At 40.7% G+C, this 26,787-nt stretch overlaps 1 protein-coding gene across 1 annotated transcript in view; it reads right to left on the reverse strand.

Moving 5' to 3' along the window:
* Nucleotides 1-879: 879 nt before the first annotated feature.
* crim1 (cysteine rich transmembrane BMP regulator 1 (chordin-like)) overlaps nucleotides 880-26,787 on the reverse strand; it is a 178,266-nt gene continuing 152,358 nt past the window's right edge. The window contains exons 12-17 of the mRNA XM_066697496.1: nucleotides 24,827-25,042; nucleotides 14,608-14,829; nucleotides 8,511-8,705; nucleotides 6,697-6,819; nucleotides 4,239-4,423; nucleotides 880-3,793 (exon numbers count right to left, since the gene is read on the reverse strand). Of these exons, the coding sequence (XP_066553593.1) occupies nucleotides 3,617-3,793; nucleotides 4,239-4,423; nucleotides 6,697-6,819; nucleotides 8,511-8,705; nucleotides 14,608-14,829; nucleotides 24,827-25,042 (1,118 nt within the window). The 3' untranslated portion in view covers nucleotides 880-3,616. The remainder of the gene's footprint in view (nucleotides 3,794-4,238; nucleotides 4,424-6,696; nucleotides 6,820-8,510; nucleotides 8,706-14,607; nucleotides 14,830-24,826; nucleotides 25,043-26,787) is intronic.

The following is a 26,787-nucleotide window of genomic DNA, read 5'->3' on the forward strand; positions in this document are numbered from 1 at the left end:
ATTAATTGAAGTTGAGTGGTGCCAAAAAGCAGCGTGTAAAAACACCGCCGCCAAAGCCTCGCAATGATCCTGGCACGGGCTCTAATGAGTCTGACTTCTTGGAATGAAAGCCCACTGAAGGCTGCCCAGTTTGTTTGGACAGGAATGGTGGAAACTGACCCGATTTTCATAGCCATTGTTCAAGTCATTTCACGGGCAACACATTTCAAGCTAGAGATTAGTTTGCCAGTCAGCCTAAAAACAGGGAGATATCACAGGGAACTCAGGTCTGGACTCAAACCATGTAAACACCACCTACTGACCAGCTGTGGAACAAACAAACAAACAACAAAAGTGAAATTGGTACAATTAAGCAAAAATTGACAGATAAAATGCTTAAAAGTACCTAATTTGTCCATTACAGGGGACTGGGGATCTCTTGGGGTTCTGAGAGACAGTTGAGAAGAGTCATCAGCTTTGCTCTTATGGAAATAAATACCTGAACTCTATTTAATAAGCAACTGCACAATTTATTTTTGTACAGGCTTAAGCCTAGGGGGATCTCTTTTGGGAGTATTGAAAGTGCCTGTTAGAAAAGGGGTCAATGAACTAGAATTTCATTTTCAGCAGTTTAATTGTATCGTGCAAATGAAAGATTGCATCATATCTGGACTTGGGTTGGATGCATCATTTCAAATTGCTGACATTTTCCAATTTTATTTTCTGCTCACTCTTTAAATTGCCTCTAGGCCATTGGCTTTCAGATGTGATGCACAGCCGACCTGTCGTAACTTAGTTAAGTACTTTATAGAAGTAAGATGTCAGTATGAGACAAGAAAACTGAACTTTAACTGAGCACAGAGAACATTGTTTTCTCCAACTTTCACAATAAATAACACGTTCTGTTTTTAAAATTATTTATTGTGCTGCAAAGAGCCAAAAAAAAAAAATAAAGAAAAAAAATACAGGAAATCGCCTTACAGTTTTTTCTTCTTAAAAAAGGAAAATAAAAAATAAAATAAAAATAAAAAATAACAAGCAAACTGCAAATGCTGCAGGAAAATCCAAAGTCTTCATCTATCTCCTTTAGGAAACTCTTTGCATTTTATTCTCTGTTAAACAAGCACAATGTCATTGGAGAGCAAAATGGGTACAGTATGTAGGAGTTTTCTTCTTTTCTTGAATAGAAGAAAAAAAAGAAAAAAAAAGAAGGAACAACCCATAAAACAATCCTAGTCCCACTTCGTGATAAAGTTTCAGAAACATCGCCCCAAACTCACAGGAGCAAACCTACAGAGAACAGGAGAGTTGGCTTTTCGGGAATACCTTGATGTCTTTGTTAACCGAGGAATTAATGGTTTCTTACGTTTTGCCTGTTTGGACAACGAAGCTCAGTAGGAGATAAAATGACAATCTAATATTAGCAAAGGAGTCAGTGTCTGTGTCCTCGAGCCCATCGCAATCCCCAGTTTTCATGAACACTGCTACATCGTCCTGTATGTTATATCCCACCAAATGACTTCAGGTTAATAAATTAGGTCATTAAAACAATAAATTAAACTGGTTTAATTTTTTTTTTACCCCAACATTTTTTTTTTTTCTTTCGGCAAGTGCCACTCAAGTATTTACAACAATACTTGCAAGTCCCACTACAAAACAAGCTAACAATTTATTTTCACATTAAACAAAAAAAGGGCAACTCTTTCATGAAAAGCACTTGTAAAAAAAATGACAAACAGGTAATTACTATATAAAAGTGCCAAGACCTGTCAAAATGAATATTAATTACATTTTTTTATACAATAGAAAGATAAAGTTACACCCAAGACAAACTACCACAAACCCCCAGCTTATTTCTGACAACATTCCAGTAGTTTTGACATCAGAAACATTTTTAAAAAGGAGAAAAAAAATGAAAAAAGAAAAAAAGAAAAAGAAAGCCATGCGGTTCAAAACACTCTCAGAAAGACCCACACTTCCTGCTGCTATTCTATGCAATGCAGTCTATTAAAATCTTATCAAGGTGAAGTACACAGATGTGAAAATTGCCTTTCAGAGAGGCTGAGCGATCAGCGGATTCAAAACAAGGCAACAAACAAAACAAATGAAAAAACGAAAACAAAACAAACAAAGGTACAATGAGATGGTCTTCCTTTTTCCTTTTTTTTTCCGCCTCAAAATCACAAGCAATCAAGCATGAACATGGAATGCCTGGTTAGCCGTTTCAATTCCAGATAAAATCTCTCTTTCTCAGTTATAAATACATTCAACAGGAAACAAAACATAGAAAATTATATATATATATATTTATATATATATGTACAATACTTTTTTTGTTTGTTTTAGCATAAAATATTTACATAAATATTCCTATAATGATAACATCTCAGGAAGCATAATCTCTTTATTTTATTTTTAAATTCTCAGCTGCAAAGAAAAACAAAAAGGTGCTTGAGTAATATACAATTAAGCAGCTCCCGAGCAAGGAAGCAATTTCTAACTCTGCATAACCAGTAAAATAAAAACAAACAAACTAAAATAAAATCTTGACTTTTTGTTGTTTGTGTGTGTGTGTGTGCATGTGTGTGTGTGTAGTATATTATATTTTGCTTCCAAATGTTCAGACCCCCCGTGACAAGATCCATCGATACTTACAATTGACCAAAACTGGGCTGCCACCTTCTACTGTCCGACACAAACACATCAAGATCCAGTGCTCAAACACAGAAACCAGTAGGCCTCGAAAATGTTGCGTTGTGTTTCAAAATGGTTTGCTACCTGTCCCTGCAGAACTGGCCATTTAAAAAACAAAGAAGCAGCACACATTACAATTTATATGTTCAGCATCAACCCACCCTTTTTTCCTGTATTTTTAAATGTTATTTTATGTATTATTATTTTTAAGATGCATCTTTGAGAGCGAAAGCCCTTGGTTTTTGTAAAGACAGTTTTGCCAACTCAGCAGACTTTGCAGATTGCAATCTACGGTAATGTTTCTAGCAAACAAAAAAAGTAAAATCATTAAAAGATGGCACCGTGTCGTCCTTTCAGTTCTTTAGTGGGATAGGCTTCGTCAAAAGCAGTTTTCAGAGCAGCAAAGACAGCCAATGTCTTGGGGGGCCCTGTCGATTAGGCTCCCTAGTCTCAAACTCGGCCTGAAAGACTCTCGCTTCCAAAGGGTCCACAGTCCCTCAACAGCACAATTACGAGCATACACAACTTTCAAGACTTTTAGAACTTTGGTGCTACAGTGTTCTAGAAAACACTTGGTCAGAATATCGTGGCGAAACAAAGCAGGAATGCGATCGTCTTGACACGCAACAGGAGACGCCCTGTGCTATCCCAGAGCCGTACGAGGTTACAAACCCAACACAATCCATCAAGCAAGTGCGAAATCAATTTATTATCATTTATTTGTATTATTACTAGTATTATTATTATTCGTTTTGTTTCTGTGGTGATTTTTTGTGGTTTCGTTTGCATTTATTCATGTATTTAATTACTTTTTTTTCTTTTAGTTTTTCTGTGAAAAGTTCAGTCATTTTTTCTCCTTTTTTTAAATTTAAAATTTGTTTTTTTATTATTATTTTTATTATTATTAATATATACTCTGTGCCCTAGAAAGTGCCATGCCTCCTCACACAGTTTGGTAGAAATTGTCCGCCTGCAGGTTGTTTTGTTTCTGCATGCTGTAGTAGCCGCTGTATCTGGAGTCTGGGTCCGCCATGCGAAGCATCCTCTGAGGACTGTCCACCTGAACCATGGTGCCCTTCTTACAGTCCACATACACCAGCTGGTTGTTCAGACAGGTGGGCTGGAACAAACAAGACACATCAAGACACTTATAGAGGAGACGCTCTTAACTTATTTCAGCAGTGATGGTCAAGAAGCATAAAATAAAACAGACTGTTCATTAGATATGATGTATGGGTCAGATTCTGCTAAAAATACAAATAAACAAGCATCTCACTGCCTGGAGTATATGACATTTAGATGAAACTCAACAAATACCTTAATTTATGACATATATCATAAAATACATGTATTTGAGGAGGACGGCCTCTCGTGTGTAACCTTCCTTCTGTCTGTTAATGAACAATAGCTGTTAGGAACTTACTTTACACACCTCTACATCCCACTGGTGAAAATGTTGCTTCCTACACAACTAAAGACTCTCTCGCTCTGGGCCATTACCCCTGGGCCGACCGTGACCCAGGCCAGAGGGGCAGTACCAATGAGAAGACAGGGCGGGTCCGTACCTTCGTGGGCGCTCGGTAGCAGGGCACGGGTATCCACTGCTTCTTCTGGTTGATGAGGAGGAGCGCGGTGATGGCGATCAGAGACACCATGATGGGCAGGGTGACCCAAGCTACCGAATGCAAGGTGCTGTCTTCGCTGGGCGTGGGGAGCTTCCCATATTGCATCTGGAGGTTACCTGCTTCCCCTGTGAAGACATCGTTGGACCCGCCGGTTCAGTTACAACTAGGATGGCACGCACTCACACGACACACAACTATTCCATCACAGTTTCGATGCAGTGTTTCTAGGACAATTTAATTTCTCACAATCTTACCATCTTAAAGGTGATAGTTAATCATGCCTTAAGAGTTTCAACCGGTTATAGATGGACAGAGATAATATAAACTGCTGCAAAAAGCATATTAGCAAACACTAGGAGAATAATAATAATAATAATAATAAACTAAAGAAAAGCAGTGCAAGCAATTAAAATACATTTTTACTATACCAGTTGCCAATTAGATTCCCATTTTTTGCCACTTTAATTTTTTCCAGATGGTCGAAGGTTTGAGCTTTCTACTAAACTATCCCATTAAAATTCTGCACCATCAACATAACGTTCCTTTCATTCTTATTCAAAACCAGCATGGGTTTGATTAACTACAGAAAGAGGTTTGTCCAAAACAATCTCTCCCCTGCCTAGCTTTAAACAGATGGCCTAACATACAAAGCTTACAAAAATGCATCTTTACACATTGAAACAGAGTTCTGTAGTCTAAAAATAAAAGTCGACTTTTTCTGTAATGATTTCAAGGGGAATTTGGGATGTTTTCACTTATGTATTTTTCCACAGGTCAACAAGGCAAGGTTAAAAAAAATCAGCAAAACAATCCTATGGCTGCAGCAACTACTACCAACAGCACCCCGACTACCAGTGGTTATAATAATAGTAGGAAAGTTATGATTATTTAGAAATGTTTTCTCTTGTCCTGATTTTATAATGCACTACTATACATTTGTTTAACCAAATAAATACTTCCTGAATTGGGTACTAATGACAGTATCTAGTGCAAAGCCAATTACATTATATACAAAGCCAATTCATTATTTTACAGATACCAGAATAAGATGGATTTGTTAATTATTTTTAATTTCTTCATCACCCCATGTCCGTCACACCCAGATGCCTTCCTAAATCATCCTGGAGCTCTGAGGAACACTACTCCACAGGGAGAGTGACTCCCAGATGTGCACGCAGTGAGAATTGACCCCGATGTGCACTCTTCACAATGAAGTCCTCACCACACAGGAACGTGAGCAATCGGAGTTCACAGCACACGCCTGTTCTGTCAGCAAGAGGAGTGAGCTCCCGTGACTGGGCGTTTAGGGATATAGTTGATCAAAGACTGACGTTTATAGCCTTTTCTCTCAAGTTCAGGAGCGAAATCCACGTGAGACACAAATTCATGACTGTCAGACGGCCTTTAATCCTGTTAGTTTCTTCATTACAGGTGTCTAACAAAAAAGAAAGCAGGTGGGATGCTGTTGTTAAGACTAAAAAAGTCCTAGACGACCGTTCAGAGATTTCTTTCAGGAAGTACAAATTGAAAAACCTCCTTTCCTAAATCTTATTGTATCTGGCTGTGTTGTTTTACAATCACTAATGAGAAAATGGGCCACAAATGTAGCTGTGGGGTAAAATATTTTGACCTATATATTTATGGCTTCCTCAACATTGTGTAAAGCTTATGCAACACAGTGAAAGCCTATGCTAACCCCCACTCCAGGGAACCACATGTCATTTCAGGAGCCGAGCCTTGCCTAAGTAATATGTACTGCGATTTAATTTCTTGTTAGCTGCAAGATAAAATCCTCAATCCTACTTTAAGCAAACGGTTTAATTTGTGGTTCGAGATCAAATGCACAATGAGGAAACTGACATGTCGGAAGCTAAATTAGTCAAAACGAAATGCCAGTTAAATTGGATCTGGGCGTAGGTGATTAATGCCATTGCATAGTTCTTGAGTTAAAATTATAAAGAAAGCAAAATAGAATTGACTTGAAGTTTAAAAGCAGCAATCTTGATTGGTCATTAACAGCTTTTTCTGAAATTTAATTAGGAAAGTTAGCTCAAAGTAGAAAGTCATGAGATTAAAAAAACAAAAACAGACCAGAAGTTCAAGCTCGGTCTCTAGAGAACAAAACCCTTTGGCTGTGAACATTTTTTAACCACAAGTCCAACGAAGAAGATGTCTTATTAACCAGAGTGAAATGTTAAGTGGCTCGGTACAATGACTCAGATGAGGCCGTCGATTCATCAACACCCTCCAACAATGTCACAGCAGCGCGGGCTGTCACACAGAGTCCTATAGCTTTCTCTCTCTTCAAACGAGGCTATAAAAATACACCGACTGGCAGACTCCAAAATAAGACCAGTAAAACCAAAAACACTCCATGCAGACACCGCCACCCTCTCACCTCTGAACTGCGGCAAGATCTCGTTCTCGCTGCCCGTCGGCCAGATTGGGACGTGGAGATCGTTCTCGCCTCTCTTGTCCGTTTTCTCAATGGGTATGTTGGTAGGTTCGGGCACATACATCTCTGAAAGGAAGAAAAAAAACATCATATAACAGTGTGGACTAGCGCTTAGGACTCCAAAATAGAGGCTCATAGCTTAAAACCACAGTTGCCACAGTGCCGCCTGTGCCCTTGAGCGAGGGGTATGAATGGCTACTCTTGTAAGTAGCTTTGGATAAAAGCTTCAGACAAATAAATTCATTATTTTAATTGTAATGATTTCTGATGAAATTAGGAAGCGTTCAAGGAGAGAAAATACAAGGCGATGCCAGCTGGCCTTCTCTCACACAGTATCTGAGCCACATCGGTCCCCAGGCCAACAGCCAGATCCATTTGTAATAGACTGTGCATGTGTAGGATTTGTTAAAAGAACTGGGAAAATTGTATCAAAAAGGTAACTGACTCATGATATAAATATACATACACACACACATACATATACATACACACACACTCACAATTAATCATATGAGTGTCTCATTCGGTCTTGGACACTCGCACCTATTACAGTTTTGAATTTCCAGAGAAGAGCATTTGGGATTAATATGTCCCTGTCACCGTGGTGCAGTACTGCACTCCCAGCCCCGATTAACTCACAGCGTGGCCTTCCCAGGTGAGCCGGCGAGCCCTGCATGCATGCGCTGAATAAATAACCTGATTGAGTTGTGCAAAGTGCTTACTCAGAGAGAGAGCCCGACTGCCGGCTCTCCCAGTGGCAGTGCCGGGCAGGAACAGAGCGGGCACGTCCTGCCGCGGCGTGAGTCAGTGGCAGTCAGTGAAGATGTGCACATTGTGTGTGTTAATTTGTTTACAAGCAGCTGGTGTTAGTTGGGGGAATGCTCTGGAGGAACCAGTTATGAATATGCAGGACAGGCTATTCTTCTCGTCTCACTGCACGCAATTTATTTTGCCTGCTTAAAAAATAAAGTTTTATTCTTCAAGCAGGGGTCTCCTTTAGACTTCTTCACGCATCTGGTCTGGTCTGATCTATTTTCCCGGGGATTTAGGGAATGAATCTCAAAGGCACACAGGCCTTTTAGCAAGAAATCATAAAGATTCACATTTTTAACCCTTGTCACCCTTGTAGCATTAAAGGACAATGTCAGTTCCTCGGCACCACAGCGGGAGTAGAGCCCTCTGATGAGATATCTATAAAGTGATCTTAGCCACCTTTAACCACGGCTAAGATGTACGAGCCTCGCTGGAGGAGGTGGAGTGCAGGAGTATTACGGGGTGTTTGACTGAGCAGGACAAGGCAGGGCCCAGTCCCTTCATTACCTCTGACCTGACTATTCAAAACGCCGTTGTAGGGCTACATAGTCACAGCGAGCTGCTCCCACAATCCATTTCAACCAAACGACTGACCGAAGAACAGGTGTGATTTAATGGCAATGGAGTTGGACCGTAAACCCGGCTGAACTCGATGAGCGACACGGGTCGTAGTCGTGAAATGGCTCGTTTTTCTCGGCAGGCTGTTTATGTCACACAGTTGGGTTTCCCACGGATTCATAAAAGTTTATGTGCATCAGGTTTTGCAGCCACATTTACTCCTTGCAAAATGAATTATGTAAACAAATGTATTCCGCCTGCTTTTCATGGAGTTATATAAAACAGCTAGCCGTCCAACGTGTGCTCCCATATGCAGAAGGGCAAACTTGTTAAAAAAGGTGTGTGTGTGTGTGTGTGTGTCAGTGGTTGGTGGGGAGTGACGTTACCTGAGCACATGTGGCAGCAGCTCCCCTCCACGTTGATGGGCTCCACGCAGGGCAGAGCTGGACAGCTGACCGTGGAGCACAGAGTCTGTCCCTGCAGGCAGTAGCAGTGAGTGCAGCTGTCGATGTCCCATCTCTCCTCGTCCGCGTACGTCTTCCCGTTGAAGTGGCACACGGCCTTCTTCGGAATCGTGTCCTCTATGAGCGAGAACAAAGGCACACCAGATTATTATAATTATTATTACGTAATTTAGCAGATGCATAGTTTTATGGTCTCTGCAGACTGTTTGAATCATGCTTTCATTCAATCTGTGAAACGGGTCTACCAATACATGGTAACTGAAAAACCAAACTGCCTTCCATCTGTAATTCCACTTTGCCTTCCCAAACTCACTCGAGGGAATTAATTTTTAATTTTAAACAATTTCCTAGGCTTGTTACGCGCAGGCGGCCCGTGAGTCACAGCATCCCACAAAGCAGCCATACCCTTCAGTGTATCACTGGCAGCTTATTTCAATCTATGTTTCCTTCCTAAACAACACTCAGAAAGGGAGTACTGTTTCCTACTGCAATGGCCATGGTTTGGTTTAAACACTCATTTCTGAACCCAAGGTCTGCAGCATCAATAAAATATACCAACCCTGCCGTATACTTTTCCTTCTAGGGAAGAGAGAAATACTTCTGCAGCAATGGATGTTGAATGCATGGGCTTCTTTATCATAGATATGCAACAAAAGCATAAAAAAAAAAAATAAATAAAAAAAAAAAAAATCGACAAATAACATTGGAAATGATTGACAATCATCAGGCCAGGCCTTACATATCCTGAGGGCAAATAAGAAGCCAATCAATTGATTACTTTATACATGAGCAGGGGCAGCCTCTTCTGCATGCTTTTCTATTCTCATCCTTTTCTATTAGAAAAGGATGAAACTCCACCACCAATGATGAAACAATAAAAGCACAGTGAATCACTAGAGGGTGCAAAAACACCTTGGTTTTGCAGTTCCCATGACACCATCATAGACATCCTCCCGAGAGAAGCAGCAGAGACTTGCCAATCAAAATTCCCTGTTTAAAGGACTTTGTAGAGCCACAAGGGGGAAAAAAGGCACCCAAGCGATATTGCTGTTCCTTTGTGTCTTCTGTAAGGGTTCGATGCACTAAACGGCTCCAGCGGGGTAGTGCTGGGGAATATAATAACCCCTGGGGTCCAGTCCGTGGATGCATCAGTGAAAGCTTTACAGGAGACAGATGATAGCACTGAAGGGGAAGATGCCGCACTAGATGCGGGACAGGGGATCTGCTGCTCTACAGAAACTGTGCGGCTCGTTAGCTTGATTAGCTAGGCTTGGGAAAACTCACACTTTGAAATAGTCCACAGGTTAGGGATTAATAAGTATGGCTCTCCCTTGATTAAGTGACTGTACACTGAAACCTCATTTGTAGCAGACAAGCTCATAACAAAGCATAAAAAATAGTGTGCTTTTGCAAGTAGAATTAGAATGGTAACCGAATTTCGCAGTTTGTCATTTTTAGAGTACTTACCATGAAATATTAAGTCTTTTCATTTGCAATTATACTCATAAACTGCATTTCCTGCTGTGACAGTATGGTTTGTAGATAGGAAACGGCTTAGTCAGGGACCTTATAACTGGAGCCTTTTATTCACTAAATAAAATCGATTAATTAACATTGATTTGATATTTAAACTGTACAAAGATGCATCACCCACTGAGCATAATTAACATTAGCTATTTGAAAACAAAGCTCGTGCAATTTTCAATACAATTAATTAGTCTACAGGTACTTGCACACTGGGACACCTATTTTAAATGTACTGCATGCTCCGGAACAGTGTACATGTAAATTAACTTTTTTACAGCAGGTGTCACGAAAAGGTATTTTTCTTAAACGCTGTGGGGAAGGCTATCCTCTAGAGATCTGCACAGAAACGCAGTTTGCAGCTTGACGTTTTACCTGCAAGGCAATTTCTGATGCATTTATTTTTTAATGTCTTGAAACTTGCATCTGGATGAAACACTTGTTTGGCACAGACCTTGGAAGTATATGAGAAATGACTCAGACCTGACTAGAATCAGAAAGCAAGCAAAACAAATACCAGCTGGTATGGGAGTTTATTTTTTCTATATACTCCCATTCCTATAATGTGATATTTCATTATGGACAGGTTAGGTGATGTGACTTCACATAGACGTCTGATGGGGTTGAAGTCGACCATTTGTATTTCACTTCTGAGAGTTCAACTCAATTTCAGCTACAATCATGAGCTTTTAAACTGCTACTGCTTAGCAGAAGTGTTAAAATACTTTTTTCCACTGAGCTTAAAATGTATATTTTAAAGAGATATTTTTTGGATTGCACATAATGTAGTTTTTTTATTTATTGCCAGATAGTACACAAGTAAGTACACAGAGTTGCAGTGTATAGTATGCAATGTTAATCAGCAATTCATTTTTAAAATGTATACATCTTCATTAAACTATACTTATTTAGCAATGGTATCTTTCCGGGCTGTGCTGCACACTGAATCAGCTGAGAGAAACTGTAAAGATTCCAGTTGGCCGAACAGAGTAAAGACCAGGAGCCGGTCAACTGCGGACTGTGACTGCATTGATTTTATTTTCGTCATTTAGACTACATCTGCAGATGGGAAGATAAGGAAATACATAAGCAGAGATATTAATGAACCAGGTTGCTGTGGTGTTTGGCAGCTGTATGGATAATACTGATAACGATAAGCCAAGGAATGGAATTAATTAACTTGTTAGCAGAAAACAGCTGCCTATTCTCTGCGCACTGTAAACCGCAAGCTGGAGTCAACTGCACAGTCAGGCAGGGGTTAAATTCGAAACAAGCACCATTAATTGCCGGCCGGTGAAGAATACCCTTGGGATCAACGGGGGAGCTGTGCTTTGCCACAACAGCAGAGAGGCCCGGGTGATCGCGGGAAGCACCTGCTGCTTGCGTTATGAAAATGTGGTGCCAAACAGAGCGGCAACGCAGTTAAAAATGCATTGGAAGCAGCGCAGTGAGAGAAACCTCCGGTACGATCTATCAGTCTTTCGTCTTGGATTTCTCCCGCTCTGAAGACAATTGCCCAAATCGCTTTTCTGCTGAACAGAGCCATCACTTCACCAGCCCCCCCCCCACCGTCTGGCCTCCTCTTATTTTGGTACAACAAGGCACAGCTTTATAAAGCTTAAGCGAACACTGCATTCTCTAGTAACTACACACACCCAAGTGGAAGAGTACATATAATAACCCTTATTTATATCCTTTTTTGAAGTTTGGGGAAAACAAAAAAATTGCATTGTACATTCTGTTCTGGGTCTGTGTCAAAGATGTGCAGAACATGCTGTGCTGTTAAAGAGTGGTGTCATTATTTTACTTTCTTCACTGTCTCACGTTCACATTAACCAATGCAAATGCAGAGAAGGCTGTTTGGACGCAGCTCTGAGTTGCGGTACAACCACACTGAGAAATGAGTGTGTTAATAATGCGGTGGTGTTTGTGTTTTCAAACCTGTGGAGTTGTGTTGCCTCTGAACGCTATTATTCTCTCTCCATTTTTTGTATTTCTCAATGAGGCCACATGCTTTGTCAAGTGCTGTTCTGCAAGGCCCCAGCACAGGCATAATTTAGAGAGGTACTGCCGGTGACAGAGTAGACCAGGAGCAGAATGACAAAATGTTCTTCTAAGCAGGAGCCCAATGCTGCAGTGTGAAAACACACCATTATGAGCTGAAACAATGTGATGCAAACTGAGAGCTCATCCTGTCGCTGACAAGGTTGTGCCCTGCGGTGATCCCCAGCTATGAGGGTTATTACTTCTGGAAGGTATGATTCAAGAGAAATGATATATGTGTCATGGCGTTTGTGAAGCGATCAAATTGGGTTCTCATGCCTAAAAGTGTACGAGTGGAGGCCAACAATGGTGCTGATGTTGGTCTGTCTAAATCATCAGTTACTGAATACCTCGAATGGACAGACAGTTTGAATAATGACTGAATCAATTAAGAAGTTTGGATAAAATACAAAACAGACTTTCTGGCTCTCCAGAAACAGGGGAGGCCAGTCATGATGTACTTTCTCCTCCTCTTTTTTCTTCTTCTTTGCAACCCAGTTCTGTATATATAACACACACAAAAAGCTCTTCTGCGCCAGAGAGCAATTTAACACGTATTCAGTGTCCTGGTAATCCTCAAGCAGAAGCAGCCAGTGTGAGTTCATTTTCACCGACTAATTTTCGAAGTGCAATGAGCTGTGGAAGTGGGCTGCATGTGGTTTGCGGTGCCGGACTAATCAAATACAGGTATGAACAGCCTTCCTACAAGAGGCCCCTTCTCATCAGCTGGTTTTATAGGGGCCAAATTAGTAGGTAGAGCACCTCGGCTTTCCCGGACCAGAGAGTGAAGCGCCATTTATGGCTGCGAGTGCTGCTGTTGAGAAGGTGGGTTCAGACGGATGTGTGACAGACATCCAGCGGAAATGATACAGTCATTAATCCCCCTAGATCGACAGGTGTCTGTAATTGGAGAAATCTTGGCAATAGCGGTTCTAGTTTAATGGCAGTGTTAATCGAGCAATAATTCACACTGGTTACTGTGACTCACTAAGCTGGTTGAAAACAGCAGCTTGTTATATATTTTGTAGCTATGAACAAGGTTCCAGCATTCACAATTCAACTCGAAATAGTCTAGTCCTAGAGACAGTCCTGCCAAATAAAATTGAGCATCTTTAACACATTGACGTATGCACCGAAAATACCGACGCTAACACAGATGACCTTAAATGTTTATGCAGGTGGCTGATGGCTCCTGCCTGGTAGTGTTTGGGGGAAACAAAACATACGTTCTTAGTTTTCTTGTATCTTAAACCTGATAACTCTAAGCTGGAAGAAAACAGAATTAAACTATGATCTTACTGACCACCCTCCTGTGGTGAAAGTATTGCCATATTTAAAGACACGGCTGGTGCTGCGCCTAATATAAATGCAGTGCAGGTGTCCTTTTTAACTTTCAGATCTCAATGAATTAAACTGTATTGTTTCCATTAATTGGGTTGCCTTCTGTTCATTACTAATTATGGGTAGAGTGCAGACAGCCCACCAGAATATGTAATGCGGCTGGTCAGTATGCAGTCCTTTTAAAATAATCAGGCAGTGTCAGTAGCTAATCCTAGAACAGGCTATCATCTCCAATGATATCAACATCTGGTCCCACCTCAATGATCCCACTTTACTTTTGCTTTGTAAAAACATTTGTTGTCTCTCTTTGAAAGTTTTCTTCTTGCTGATTATCTGGGAGTTCCAGTTCTCCAGGTGACCAGACTGTATATATTTGATCTTTTCTTTTATCATTACTGCCTGAGTGTCTCCTTTAAAACGCACACCCACAGACGCTCCCCTTAGAAGCAAACAAGAAGTTCCTGCTATGACGCATTTAATAAAGAGGATAAAAACAAACTAAGTGCTGAAAATGTATCCAAGCTGAAGGGAATAGAAGTTAATTACCTTTTCACATGCGGAATAGAGGCACTAAAAATAGTCAAGAAGTTTCAGCACATCGCACCTGTCTACCATTAAAATTCGACCGGCCCTTTGACGGTAGTTGCAGCTTAATACTGAATATAAGAAAATGCTCTTAAAACCAAGACTCCTGAGAACAGCTGTTTCAACTCATTAATGGCAGCTGAAACCATTGACTGAAGAAAAATAATGTTATTATAGGTTAGGGAAGAGGGTGGGGTGTAATTCAAATTGCTGCAAGTTCAGGCACTGTGCAATGTATATACATATAAATATAAATATATATACACATTGACATAGAACAAACTGCCAAAGGTCTCTCAGTGCTGAAGCAATACTGTCCTTACAGCATTAGCAAGTCCTTGCAAGGGACAGAAATATTTCTTTACGATCGCAGCTGAGGTTATGTAACCTTAATTAAACTTTACCCTGCAGCTGTCATCAGGAGAACAGCTTTCAAGGAAACAAAGACTAGGAAAAAGCAGCTTCTTTCAGTATCGATGAACTCCTAAAAACTGAGGGTGACCACCTAGGGGTGTTAGCGACTTACCCAGGCAGTAGGGGCAGCACTGCCCTTTCCTGAGGACAGGCCGGGCACAGGCAACGAGAGGGCAGGACTCAGAGTAGCAGCTGATCACCCCGTCCAGACAAATGCAGCTGGTGCACACGTTGGGCTTCCAGGACTCGGCCGCCAGGAAGATATCCCCTTCCTCGTTCTTGCAGTAGCTTGGCATGCTCTCATTGCTGGGCGACAATGGCTGCAAGGGCTCGTCTGAAATGGACAAAGGATTGGAATTAGGAGTGTGAGGTCATAACCACAATTATAATCATACTCTGATCAAAAAGGGCCTTGGTATTCAAATGGTATTGGACAACTTATGTATTCAAAGGTTGTGTTTCAAACCAAGTCATACTTGGGAAATTAAAGGCGTTTAGCATTGGTGTATTTTTAACAGTAGGTAGAGGAGTTACAATTGGAAATTTTAAAGTAGCTACTAATACAAATGCAGAACTAGAGGAGAGGAACCAGTCATCTACTAGAACCTAAGAAAACAGCTCAACAGGATAAAGCTCAGTTCAAAGCAACTTCTTCACTGCGTTGACATTTCACAGTTTCTCCCACAACTTCAAAGAAAATATGTCCAATGCAAAAAATTATAATAAAGCAATGGCATAAAGGCGATACATTGAATGGGACATGTGCCTTCAGGCATTATTTTTGCATTCTTTTGAAAAGAGAAAAAGAACAAAAGACTGGAATTAAAGTTAGAAAATGGTAGCAACCCCAGCTACGTAAATAGTGGCTTTTACTTTATTGGGTTAAATGTTTGCAGACAATGGATTGATGATAATAAAACTGTTGATACTCTAATAAAATATGTATAGTACCTTAGCAAATACTATAACGTCTAGAAGACCATTTTTGAGTCAAGATGTAATAAAATAAATACTTCAGGCAAAGTTAAAGCACAAATCTAGACATCGAGAACTACTAGAATGTACTTTTCCCCTCCAAGTGTTCTGCCGACAAATTATAGAATTTCATATGATCATCACACCAGCATCTATGGAGGATACAAAGATCAGTATTTGCCTGTATGACAAATCACACTTTTAAATCTATCATTTGTGTATGTGATCCTTAGTAAAAAATAAATATCACTGCCACACATACATTCCTCAGCTTTATTCAATTTTCTTATTTTACTTATGCTTTCCACTGATAACGCCAGGGCCTACAACAATTTATTAATATGTGACTAAAAATCATGTTATCTGTAAGTTACAATGAGATGTATTAATGAGCTCAGCACAAACATCTCTCACACCCACACACATTCATACTGTAATATACAACTTTCCTTGATTTCATTTTGTATTCGGGGAGATGAAGGAACAAAGTAATTTTAATAAATAGAACTTTCAGTAAACTTTTTTTATATTAGGACGTTTTTGTATTTTGTCATATATGTCAGACAGATCATGTATAATAATAATAATAATAATAATAATAATAATAATAACCAATGAGGAATAATAATAATAATAATAATTATTATATATATATATACACACACACACACACACACACACACCATTATGACCACCTGCCTAATATTGTGTAGGTCCCCTTTTTTGCCACCAAAACAGCCCTGATCCGTCGAGGCATGGACTCCACTAGACCTCTGAAGCTGTGCTGTGGTATCTGGCATCAAGACGTTAGCAGCAGATCCTTTAAGTCCTGTAAGTTGCGAGGCGGGGCCACCATGGATCGGACTTGTTTGTCCAGCACATCCCACAGATGCTCGATTGGATTGAGATCTGAGGAATTTGGAGGCCAAGTCAACACTTTGAACTCGTGATTCATCAGACCAGGCCACCTTCTTCCATTGCTCCGTGGTCCAGTTCTGATGCTCACGTGCCCATTGTAGGCGCTTTCGGCAGTGGACAGGGGTCAGCATGGGCACCCTGACTGATCTGCGGCTACGCAGCCCCATACGCAACAAACTGCGATGCACTGTGTTCTGACACCTTTCTATCAGAACCAGCATGAACTTTTTCAGCAATTTGAGCTACAGTAGCTCGTCTGTTGGATCGGACCACACGGGCCAGCCTTCACTCCCCACGTGCATCAATGAGCCTTGGCCGCCCATGACCCTGTCGCCGGTTCACCGCTTTTCCTTCCTTGGACCACTTTTGATAGGTACTGACCACTGCAGACCGGGAACACCCCACAAGAGCTGCAATTTTGGAGATGCCCTGACCCAGTCGTCTAGCCATCACAATTTGGCCCTTGTCAAAGTCGCTCACATCCTTACGCTGCCCATTTTTCCTGCTTCTGACACATCAACTTTGAGGACAAAATGTTCACTTGCTGCCTAATATATCCCCCCCACTGACAGGTGCCATGATAACGAGATTATCAGTGTTATTCACTTCAGCTGTCAGTGGTCATAATGTTATGGCTGATCGGTGTGTGTGTGTGTGTGTGTGCGTGTATATATATATATATATATATATATATATATATATATATATATATATATACAGTGAGGGAAAAAAGTATTTGATCCCCTGCTGATTTTGTATGTTTGCCCACTGACAAAGAAATGATCAGTCTATAATTTTAATGGTAGGTGTATTTTAACAGTGAGAGACAGAATAACAACAACAAAATCCAGAAAAACGCATTTCAGAAAAGTTATAAATTGATTTGCATGTTAATGAGGGAAATAAGTATTTGACCCCTTCGACTTAGTACTTGGTGACAAAACCCTTGTTGGCAATCACAGAGGTCAGACGTTTCTTGTAGTTGGCCACCAGGTTTGCACACATCTCAGGAGGGATTTTGTCCCACTCCTCTTTGCAGATTCTCTCCAAGTCATTAAGGTTTCGAGGCTGACATTTGGCAACTCGAACCTTCAGCTCCCTCCACAGATTTTCTATGGGATTAAGGTCTGGAGACTGGCTAGGCCACTCCAGGACCTTAATGTGCTTCTTCTTGAGACACTCCTTTGTTGCCTTGGCTTAGTGTGTTTTAGGTCATTGTCATGCTGGAATATCCATCCACGATCCATTTTCAATGCACAGGCTGAGGGAAGGAGGTTCTCACCCAAGATTTGACAGTACATGGCCCCGTCCATCGTCCCTTTGATGCGGTGCAGTTGTCCTGTCCCCTTAGCAGGAAAACACCCCCAAAGCATAATGTTTCCACCTCCATGTTTGACGGTGGGGATGGTGTTCTTGGGGTCATTCCTCCTCCTCCAAACACGGCGAGTTGAGTTGATGTCACCCAGTTCTCCTCTGAATCATTCAGATGTTCATTGGCAAACTTCAGACGGGCCTGTACATGTGCTTTCTTGAGCAGGGGGACCTTGCGGGCGCTGCAGGATTTCAGTCCTTCACGGCGTAGTGTGTTACCAATTGTTTTCTTGGTGACTATGGTCCCAGCTGCCTTGAGATCATTAACAAGATCCTCCCGTGTAGTTCTGGGCTGATTCCTCACCGTTCTCATGATCATTGAAACTCCACGAGGTGAGATCTTGCATGGAGCCCCAGACCGAGGGAGACTGACAGTTATTTTGTGTTTCTTCCATTTGCGAATAATCACACCAACTGTCACCTTCTCACCAAGCTGCTTGGCGATGGTCTTGTAGCTCATTCCAGCCTTGTGTAGGTCTACAATCTTGTCCCTGACATCCTTGGACAGCTCTTTGGTCTTGGCCATGGTGGAGAGTTTGGAATCTGATTGATTGATTGCTTCTGTGGACAGGTGTGTTTTATAAAGGTAACGAGCTGAGATTAGGAGCACTCCCTTTAAGAGACTGCTCCTAATCTCAGCTCATTACCTGTATAAAAGACACCTGGGAGCCAGAAATCTTGCTGATTGATAGGGGATCAAATACTTATTTCCCTCATTAACATGCAAATCAATGTATAACTTTTTTGAAATGCGTTTTTCTGGATTTTTTTGTTGTTATTCTGTCTCTCACTGTTAAAATACGCCTACCATTACAATTATAGACTGATCATTTCTTTGTCAGTGGGCAAACGTACAAAATCAGTAGGGGATCAAATACTTTTTTCCCCTCACTGTGTATATATATATATATATATATATATATATATATATATATACACTCACCTAAAGGATTATTAGGAACACCATACTAATACTGTGTTTGACCCCCTTTCGCCTTCAGAACTGCCTTAATTCTACGTGGCATTGATTCAACAAGGTGCTGAAAGCATTCTTTAGAAATGTTGGCCCATATTGATAGGATAGCATCTTGCAGTTGATGGAGATTTGTGGGATGCACATCCAGGGCACGAAGCTCCCGTTCCACCACATCCCAAAGATGCTCTATTGGGTTGAGATCTGGTGACTGTGGGGGCCAGTTTAGTACAGTGAACTCATTGTCATGTTCAAGAAACCAATTTGAAATAATTAGACCTTTGTGACATGGTGCATTATCCTGCTGGAAGTAGCCATCAGAGGATGGGTACATGGTGGTCATAAAGGGATGGACATGGTCAGAAACAATGCTCAGGTAGGCCGTGGCATTTAAACGATGCCCAATTGGCACTAAGGGGCCTAAAGTGTGCCAAGAAAACATCCCCCACACCATTACACCACCACCACCAGCCTGCACAGTGGTAACAAGGCATGATGGATCCATGTTCTCATTCTGTTTACGCCAAATTCTGACTCTACCATCTGAATGTCTCAACAGAAATCGAGACTCATCAGACCAGGCAACATTTTTCCAGTCTTCAACTGTCCAATTTTGGTGAGCTTGTGCAAATTGTAGCCTCTTTTTCCTATTTGTAGTGGAGATGAGTGGTACCCGGTGGGGTCTTCTGCTGTTGTAGCCCATCCGCCTCAAGGTTGTACGTGTTGTGGCTTCACAAATGCTTTGCTGCATACCTCGGTTGTAACGAGTGGTTATTTCAGTCAAAGTTGCTCTTCTATCAGCTTGAATCAGTCGGCCCATTCTTCTCTGACCTCTAGCATCAACAAGGCATTTTCGCCCACAGGACTGCCGCATACTGGATGTTTTTCCCTTTTCACACCATTCTTTGTAAACCCTAGAAATGGTTGTGCGTGAAAATCCCAGTAACTGAGCAGATTGTGAAATACTCAGACCGGCCCGTCTGGCACCAACAACCATGCCACGCTCAAAATTGCTTAAATCACCTTTCTTTCCCATTCAGACATTCAGTTTGGAGTTCAGGAGATTGTCTTGACCAGGACCACACCCCTAAATGCATTGAAGCAACTGCCATGTGATTGGTTGGTTAGATAATTGCATTAATGAGAAATTGAACAGGTGTTCCTAATAATCCTTTAGGTGAGTGTATATAGCTCTGGAAACAATTAAGAGACCACTGCAAAATTATCAGTTTCTCTGGTTTTACGATTTATAGGCATGTGTTTGGGTAAAATTAACATTGTTTTATTCTATGAACTACTGACAACATTTCTCCCAAATTCCAAATAAAGATATGAATAAAATGAAATGGCTGCCATACATGTAGAGATCCAATTTACTGAGCCATCGTTGATAAATTCAAAAGTCTTTACACTGAAAGTTGTCTGCTAGTGGACAGTTTGTTGTGTAAATGAATTAAGAGGTCAAAGACATCATAAGGGGTAGTGATTCAAATCAATTCAAATGATAAATTATCTGATTTAGTTTATATTAGTATCAAGTTGCTTCTTTGAAGTTTCATACACAGGTGTCCTAATGGGAAAACGAACTTGTGTTTGTCATCTGTCAATCATCTTACTGGTGTCATTTTAGAGACAACATTGTATCATGATAAAACCGCCCAAAATATCCTCCACACAAGCTGGCAACCTTACCATTGTCCCTTTCTTACTTCTTCCTCATAGGTTATAGTTTCTGTTTGAATATATTTTTTCCCATGTTCAGCATGGTTTGAGTTAGCGCTGGCTTATATGTTTAAGAGCAATGCAAGCACGCTTCTTTGCTGGATGTTCTGTTGATGAATCCACTTTGAGATACCTATCCAGCTTGTATTTGTCTTTATTTTTTTATTGTTTCTGTCACAGGTTGTTCAGTTAGGATGCAGCACATAAAAAAGAGGTTACTCTTTTGCTGGCAGTCAGCACTTTTTCTGCATTCTAAATATGTTAGTGAGCTGCCTCCTATCTACACAGCCACATCGACAGAATTTAAAGTAAATAAACGACAAAACAAATCTCAAAAAGCATGATTTCCACAACACTTTCGTGAAATAACAAGCAAAAAGCATTTGCATATAATTTTCTTCTAAGACTCTGTGTGGTATTTGTTTGAAGACGGTCACTAGAGTAAATTAACAAATTAATTGCAGTCATTAGCCATGCTAGGCGTGAGGTTTGTTACGACCGGAGTGCCCCCTGTGATGCTATCACACAGACTTTACCGAGAGCAATACGAACACACAAATGCCTCTTATCGGAGCCAAAACTCTAGAAGGCAAGGATTTCTGAAACATATTTATTAACATAAAAATACTTTTTATGTCTTTCCCCCCCCCACTCTCAGGGGGTTTACCCTGGTTACATAGTTTAAATTAATAATGAATCCAGTCAGAAATCTCCATGGTTACCAACTCTGCACAGCCGATCCCCCCCGAGGAGGCTGTTGTCACAAGGGCAGGACTCCACTTCAAAGGCACAGCTGCACATTACATTGTGGTTTATGGGAGCGGCCTTTCACAGAACCGATACACTGCAAGTGCAATGAGGGAGGATTTTATAGGTGTGCTTTTTATGGTTCTGGCTCATAAGCGGTTTAAAAAACGAAAACAAAAATTAATGAAGGAAAGGGGAAAAGATGAGAATGCCAAGACACCACTAACAAATTCAGGGACTTTAAATAAACCCTTCTTCAGACTATATATAACCTCCTTCCTCCCACCAACTGATGCACCACTGTGAAGAAGAGCAAAGAGCCACCAATCCAACAACTGCCCACTGGTATCTCACCAATCAAAGATGCTAGTCAAAGCTTCTGCCTCACAGAAAGTCCTACATGGTCTGAGCATTGGTGTGGGCGATGGCGTGAAGGGGCTCCACAGCCGTTTCATTTCAGCGGAGACTATCTTGGCACAGGCCCATTGAACCGGATGCCACTAAGACAAAACACTGTCCAGGACAGTCATGTTACTAATCCAGATCTACATTACTCACCTACATCCCACTATTACTCAGTGCTGGGATGTATTATCCAGTCAAATCAAATGTTTGCTTTTTTATTCTCTCCCAATTAAACTGCAGGGAGGTTTCATATAGAGCAGGGTGTATTTTTTTATGATGGAAACTAAGAACGTTATGTGGTGAGATAAGAATAAGTCAATACCAACGGCTCTAGATTGTGCCAAAGGACATACAGGCATTTCTTGATGTATAAAACCTTTTAAAGTTTAAAATGTTTTATGTGCCAAATGTCAACTGTCTGGGGGGTTGTTTTGTAGACGAAAACTATAATTTGCTTTTTGTTTACCTGCCAGACTCATGCCAGTTCAGCAAATCAATGAGAGTTGGGACGGGTGAAACAAATATTTCTGAACTGAATGATGGGGGCTACTATATATTTAAGGAAACCAAACAACAGATGCTAATGTATTCTGAAATCAATTTAAAAGCTTCAAATCCTTCAATCACTGTCACAGGAAACAAGCTCCTTATCTGACAGGTAAGGTGGTTGTATAAAAACACAGAGATCTTTGGCAAATGTCTTAGACCTCACCCCCTTGGTGCACATGCACACATCAATCAAAGAGAAAGGCGGCTGCAAATGAATCCTGACCATAATGTGACAATAATAGCAAGTGCTGATGAGAACTGCCCTTTTCCGAATCAATCAATCTCTGCAGTCAGACCACAGCCAGCGTCGAAAACCGGACTGTGCGTCAGCTGAACAGCTTCAAAGTTGCTAAACCACATGGTTGTATGGGAAATGAACATGGAACGACATTTAAGAGCTTAGTATGTCAAATTGTCAGTCCTGGCTAAGGGGAATTGAGCGATTTAACATGTAGTGGACAAGATGAGGTAGAAATACATTGACCATGCTCAAACGACTTAATAGCCATACTTATATTATGTCAATAACTGCTGGATTTTCAATTAAGTTCCTATACAATGTGAGAAAACTGGAATCAACACTTTTCCATTTTTAGCCACAATTTACTATAAGGGTAAATTGTAAATAAACTGCAAAAAAAAATTAAAATATATTAATCCAATCATTATTTTTCAAATGTATTGCTAGTTAGCAGATACTAAAACTATTGGTTATTTATTATTGGTATGTACAATGTATTATCATAATTTACAGCTATTGCATGATTTATTACAGGTTTATTAATGGTATGTAACAATTAACACTTGCATTAACAAACAGATTAACTGCAAAATAAATCTATTTTTAAATGTAAGCATTACTTATCCTTTTTTCCTATCCCTAACAGTCAAGATGACAGCTACGACCAAACAAAAACACAACTATCTGAAACTAACAAATTACACAAAGATTAACATTCTCATGACCAGAATACAAATTAATCAATTAATACATTAAAATTGAACATGACCTTAGTTTCTAATGTTAAACCATATCATAACTGTCAGAGATTAGGAGAAGGGTAATCTCCCATGATGCCACTCTGTAGTGTACAAAAGAGCAGCTACTATCCTTACTGGGCCGGCGGGGGGGTGGGGGGGATAACAAAATAACACAAATAAAAACCAGGAGCTAATTCTCCAGGAAGAGGCGCATTAATCAGCTGCCGTGCGAATTCACATGGAGATCCTGCGGCAGGTAGAACAAGAGCAGGAGGAGAAACAGAGGTGTAGCGTAACATTTGCCTGCTGCACTTAGTGATTTATTTTGATTCACAGCAGTAGGAGAAGGCTTTCAGACACTGGAGGATTTCACTGGAGTGTTTTCAGATCCTCAGGTTTTCTGTTTCCTTTCTTTCCTCTTTTTTTTTTACAGTAATTACAGAGCTCTCTACTGTGAAGGAGCTCATGTGTCTGGAGGTAGCTGAGCCACTCTTTCATCTGCTGACGAAACCGCCTGTAAAACCTGCTGCGAGGGGCAGGGGAGGGGTGTGTGTGTGTGTGTGTGTGTGTGTGTGTGTGTGTGTGTGTGTGTGTGTGTAAATGGGTCTCGTCTAAAACAAGAGCTTCACACTCCTGAAAAAAATTGATATACTGGTGGACATCAAGTATCTAGTAGTGTTATTTACATTATTCATGGGTTCATGGGTCTGAAAGCCTATTGACATATTGACACATTGAACAGCTGAGTAGCCATGATGTGAAAACGACAGATAAAGAGACGGGGAGATAAGGAGAAGATGAACTGAAGAAGTCTATTCGACCACTCCAAAATTAGCTCTGCCAAAGAGAATCTTGCATCCTCAAGTGCACCTGTCTGTTGATGAAATGCAGAAACACTTCCCCTCCTAGTTTGAATAGATCTCTCGATTATAAACGCTAATGAAAAACTGATTAACCAGAAATCTCTGATTCTCGGTCAGCTTTAGAGTTTTCCATAATCTCATCATCTCACAATACTGTATGACGTGCTTTGAAAGAGAAGTGGGAACAAAATACTGATTACTTAATAGCCTGTGGAGGCTGAAAACCCTCCCCCCCCACTTACCTACAGAACTGGAAACCAGATATGAATCTTTTAATTAACAAAACAAAACACAAAAATGTGTTTGGAGAAAGAAGGCCAGTTTTGCTTGCAGTTTTGTTTCTGTTTTTTGCCCATGTATAGTTCTTGTTTTTTAATTTAATCTCACAGTTAATGCGATTACAGGCTGCTTTTGATGTGAAAGGCAAAAACAGAGCATCCAATTAAGTATCGCATCAGTTATGGGTTAATTCAAAGTTTTCTTCAATTAAACCTTCTATTATTAACAGCTTGCCCTTTCTGTCTCCGTTTACCATTCAGTTGTACAGGAAACCGAAACTAAATATGCTGACTGTTCTTTTAGCTTTTGTTTTTTCCCCACAGCTTGACTCTTTCTGTCCATTCAAATGTGTGTAAAACGTGTGGCTGGGATGAGTGCGGAAACCATCTGAACCCCTCAGTCACTTAAACGTGATAGAGAGAGTGAGTGTGTGTGTATGTGTGTGTGTGTGTGTGTGTGTGTGTGTGTGTGTGTGTGTGTGTGCATGCGTGCGTGCGTCTCCCTCTTGACACATCTGCTGCCACTGACTGCACCATCACACGTCTTACCTGGACACTGTGGGCAGCAGGAGTCCTGGGTCCTGATGGGGTTCTGGCACAGCAGGGGAGGGCACACCTCCGTCTCGCACAGCACGCGCCCGCTGTGGCAGGTGCACTGGGTGCAGGAGTCAATGTTCCACGTCTCGCCCTCCACAAAGTACTCTCCGCTGGGGGCGTGGCAGATAGTCGAGTCACTGAGCTCAGGCTTCTTCGAGTTAGGGTCATCTGGAGCATGGTAAAAAAAAATTGTACTATTAATAGCAGCAAAACAAAGACCAGGTACACAAATATACAGTAAAACTGCCCTTTGTTACTGCATCACAGAATCTATGAGTACATTTGCAAGGTAAACTGTTCATATTACTTGTCTGTGAAAATGATTGTACTGCTTTAGTCCCCTAGTGAGAATGTGGGCAATATTGAACCTGCAAACAAACATTTACGTTTTCTCCTGCTGCAAAGTTAAGTATTTCCCTCTGATATTTAATGCCTATTACTGGAATTGCTCTGTGTTTGTAGCACCATCCTTTTGCCTTCATTCATTCTGTTGCTCAATATTTCACTTTATACTGCCCATAATAACTCCAAAGTGCTTCCTTTATGTGAGTAACTCTGGCATAATACCACATTAGAGCACTTTGATCATTCTTATAGATTTATGAGGCACTTCTTCACAAGGCAGAAGTGCATGTTTCAGAAGCTGTTCCACTCAAAGAAGAACAAAACACATGAATAATAATAAAAAAACAACAACAATGGTTTCCCTGAAATGGAAAACTAGCACTCACTAAAAGAAGAAATAGAAAAAACACGACTGTTCTTCTGTTTTTGTTTAAGTGTGGTTTCTCTGCCCCAGGTCCCTGCTAAGAAAAGCACTTATGAGACACAAAGCAGAGAGAAGAAAATTAAGTGACAGAAGTACAATTGAAACCACAGGCTCTACATTTAGACCCAGTGCAAAGTTGGTGAAAAACATTTCCCAGTGTGTTTTTTCTTTTTCCTGTGGTACTGTTCACCTTTTTAAGAGACTTTCAATACCTTGCAGAAACCTGGTATATAAACCAGCTGTCTCTGAAACACGTTAATAAGCACATACTTCATAACCCTTCCACTACTGCTGGGTCTCATTCTGACTAGGTTTTTTTTTTTTTTTTGTCATTCTGATTTAATTCTGGCGTTGGCTCCAAGCAGTATTGTAAATCATTTCGATCACATGGGCACGTTTTTCATCTTCTTAAGTATGGATTTCCTTGAAATTACTATCTGCGTCAGTTGCTCTTTGGAGCGCATCCTTTTAAGACATATCTAAAACGCCAGATAAGAGGAGAAAGCAATTTTTTTCCCTTCTGCATATGGAGAATTGAGGTCTGGGCAGATAAGGAAAATCAACAAAAAATCCACATTGCAGGCACAATGCTGGGGCTATAGGATGCGCTACAATATGTCAAAGCCGATATAAACAACAAAACGAGAAAACTTAATCCCCTGGGCCGTCAGAGAGACTTCCAGTGTGTTTTTTGAATTTTCTAAACATAATTTGCTCTTTGTTCCACTTTTCCAAACTCCATTAGAATTTTTCCTCTACTATGCTGGCAGATTTTACACCATTTTCCTCACGATGTTCTGGCTTCTGGAAAATCTTTGACCGGCCATTCTAATGTATAGCCAGTAGCTGCAACGATCAAAGCCATTGAAGTTTGTGTATGTGTGATTGTGAGTGATCTGGTATACTTGTGGGCCAGAGTCTTGACTGCTGAGATCCTATGAGACCCCAGTACGATTCCTGCTCTGCTTTACATGGTGTCTTAACCCTATTCTAAGAGACAGCGATTGACCCTGCCTTGAAAGACATGTCACCTGAGGGATATGATTTGGCCTTATCCATCCAAATTACTATTATTCTTGTCCAACAAGATTTTCGTTTGCTGATTATTTGCTCTGCTAAATAACTTCAGTGTGCCAAAACGTGA

Source organism: Amia ocellicauda, chromosome 1, assembly GCF_036373705.1.
Source record: "Amia ocellicauda isolate fAmiCal2 chromosome 1, fAmiCal2.hap1, whole genome shotgun sequence".
NCBI lineage: Eukaryota > Metazoa > Chordata > Actinopteri > Amiiformes > Amiidae > Amia > Amia ocellicauda.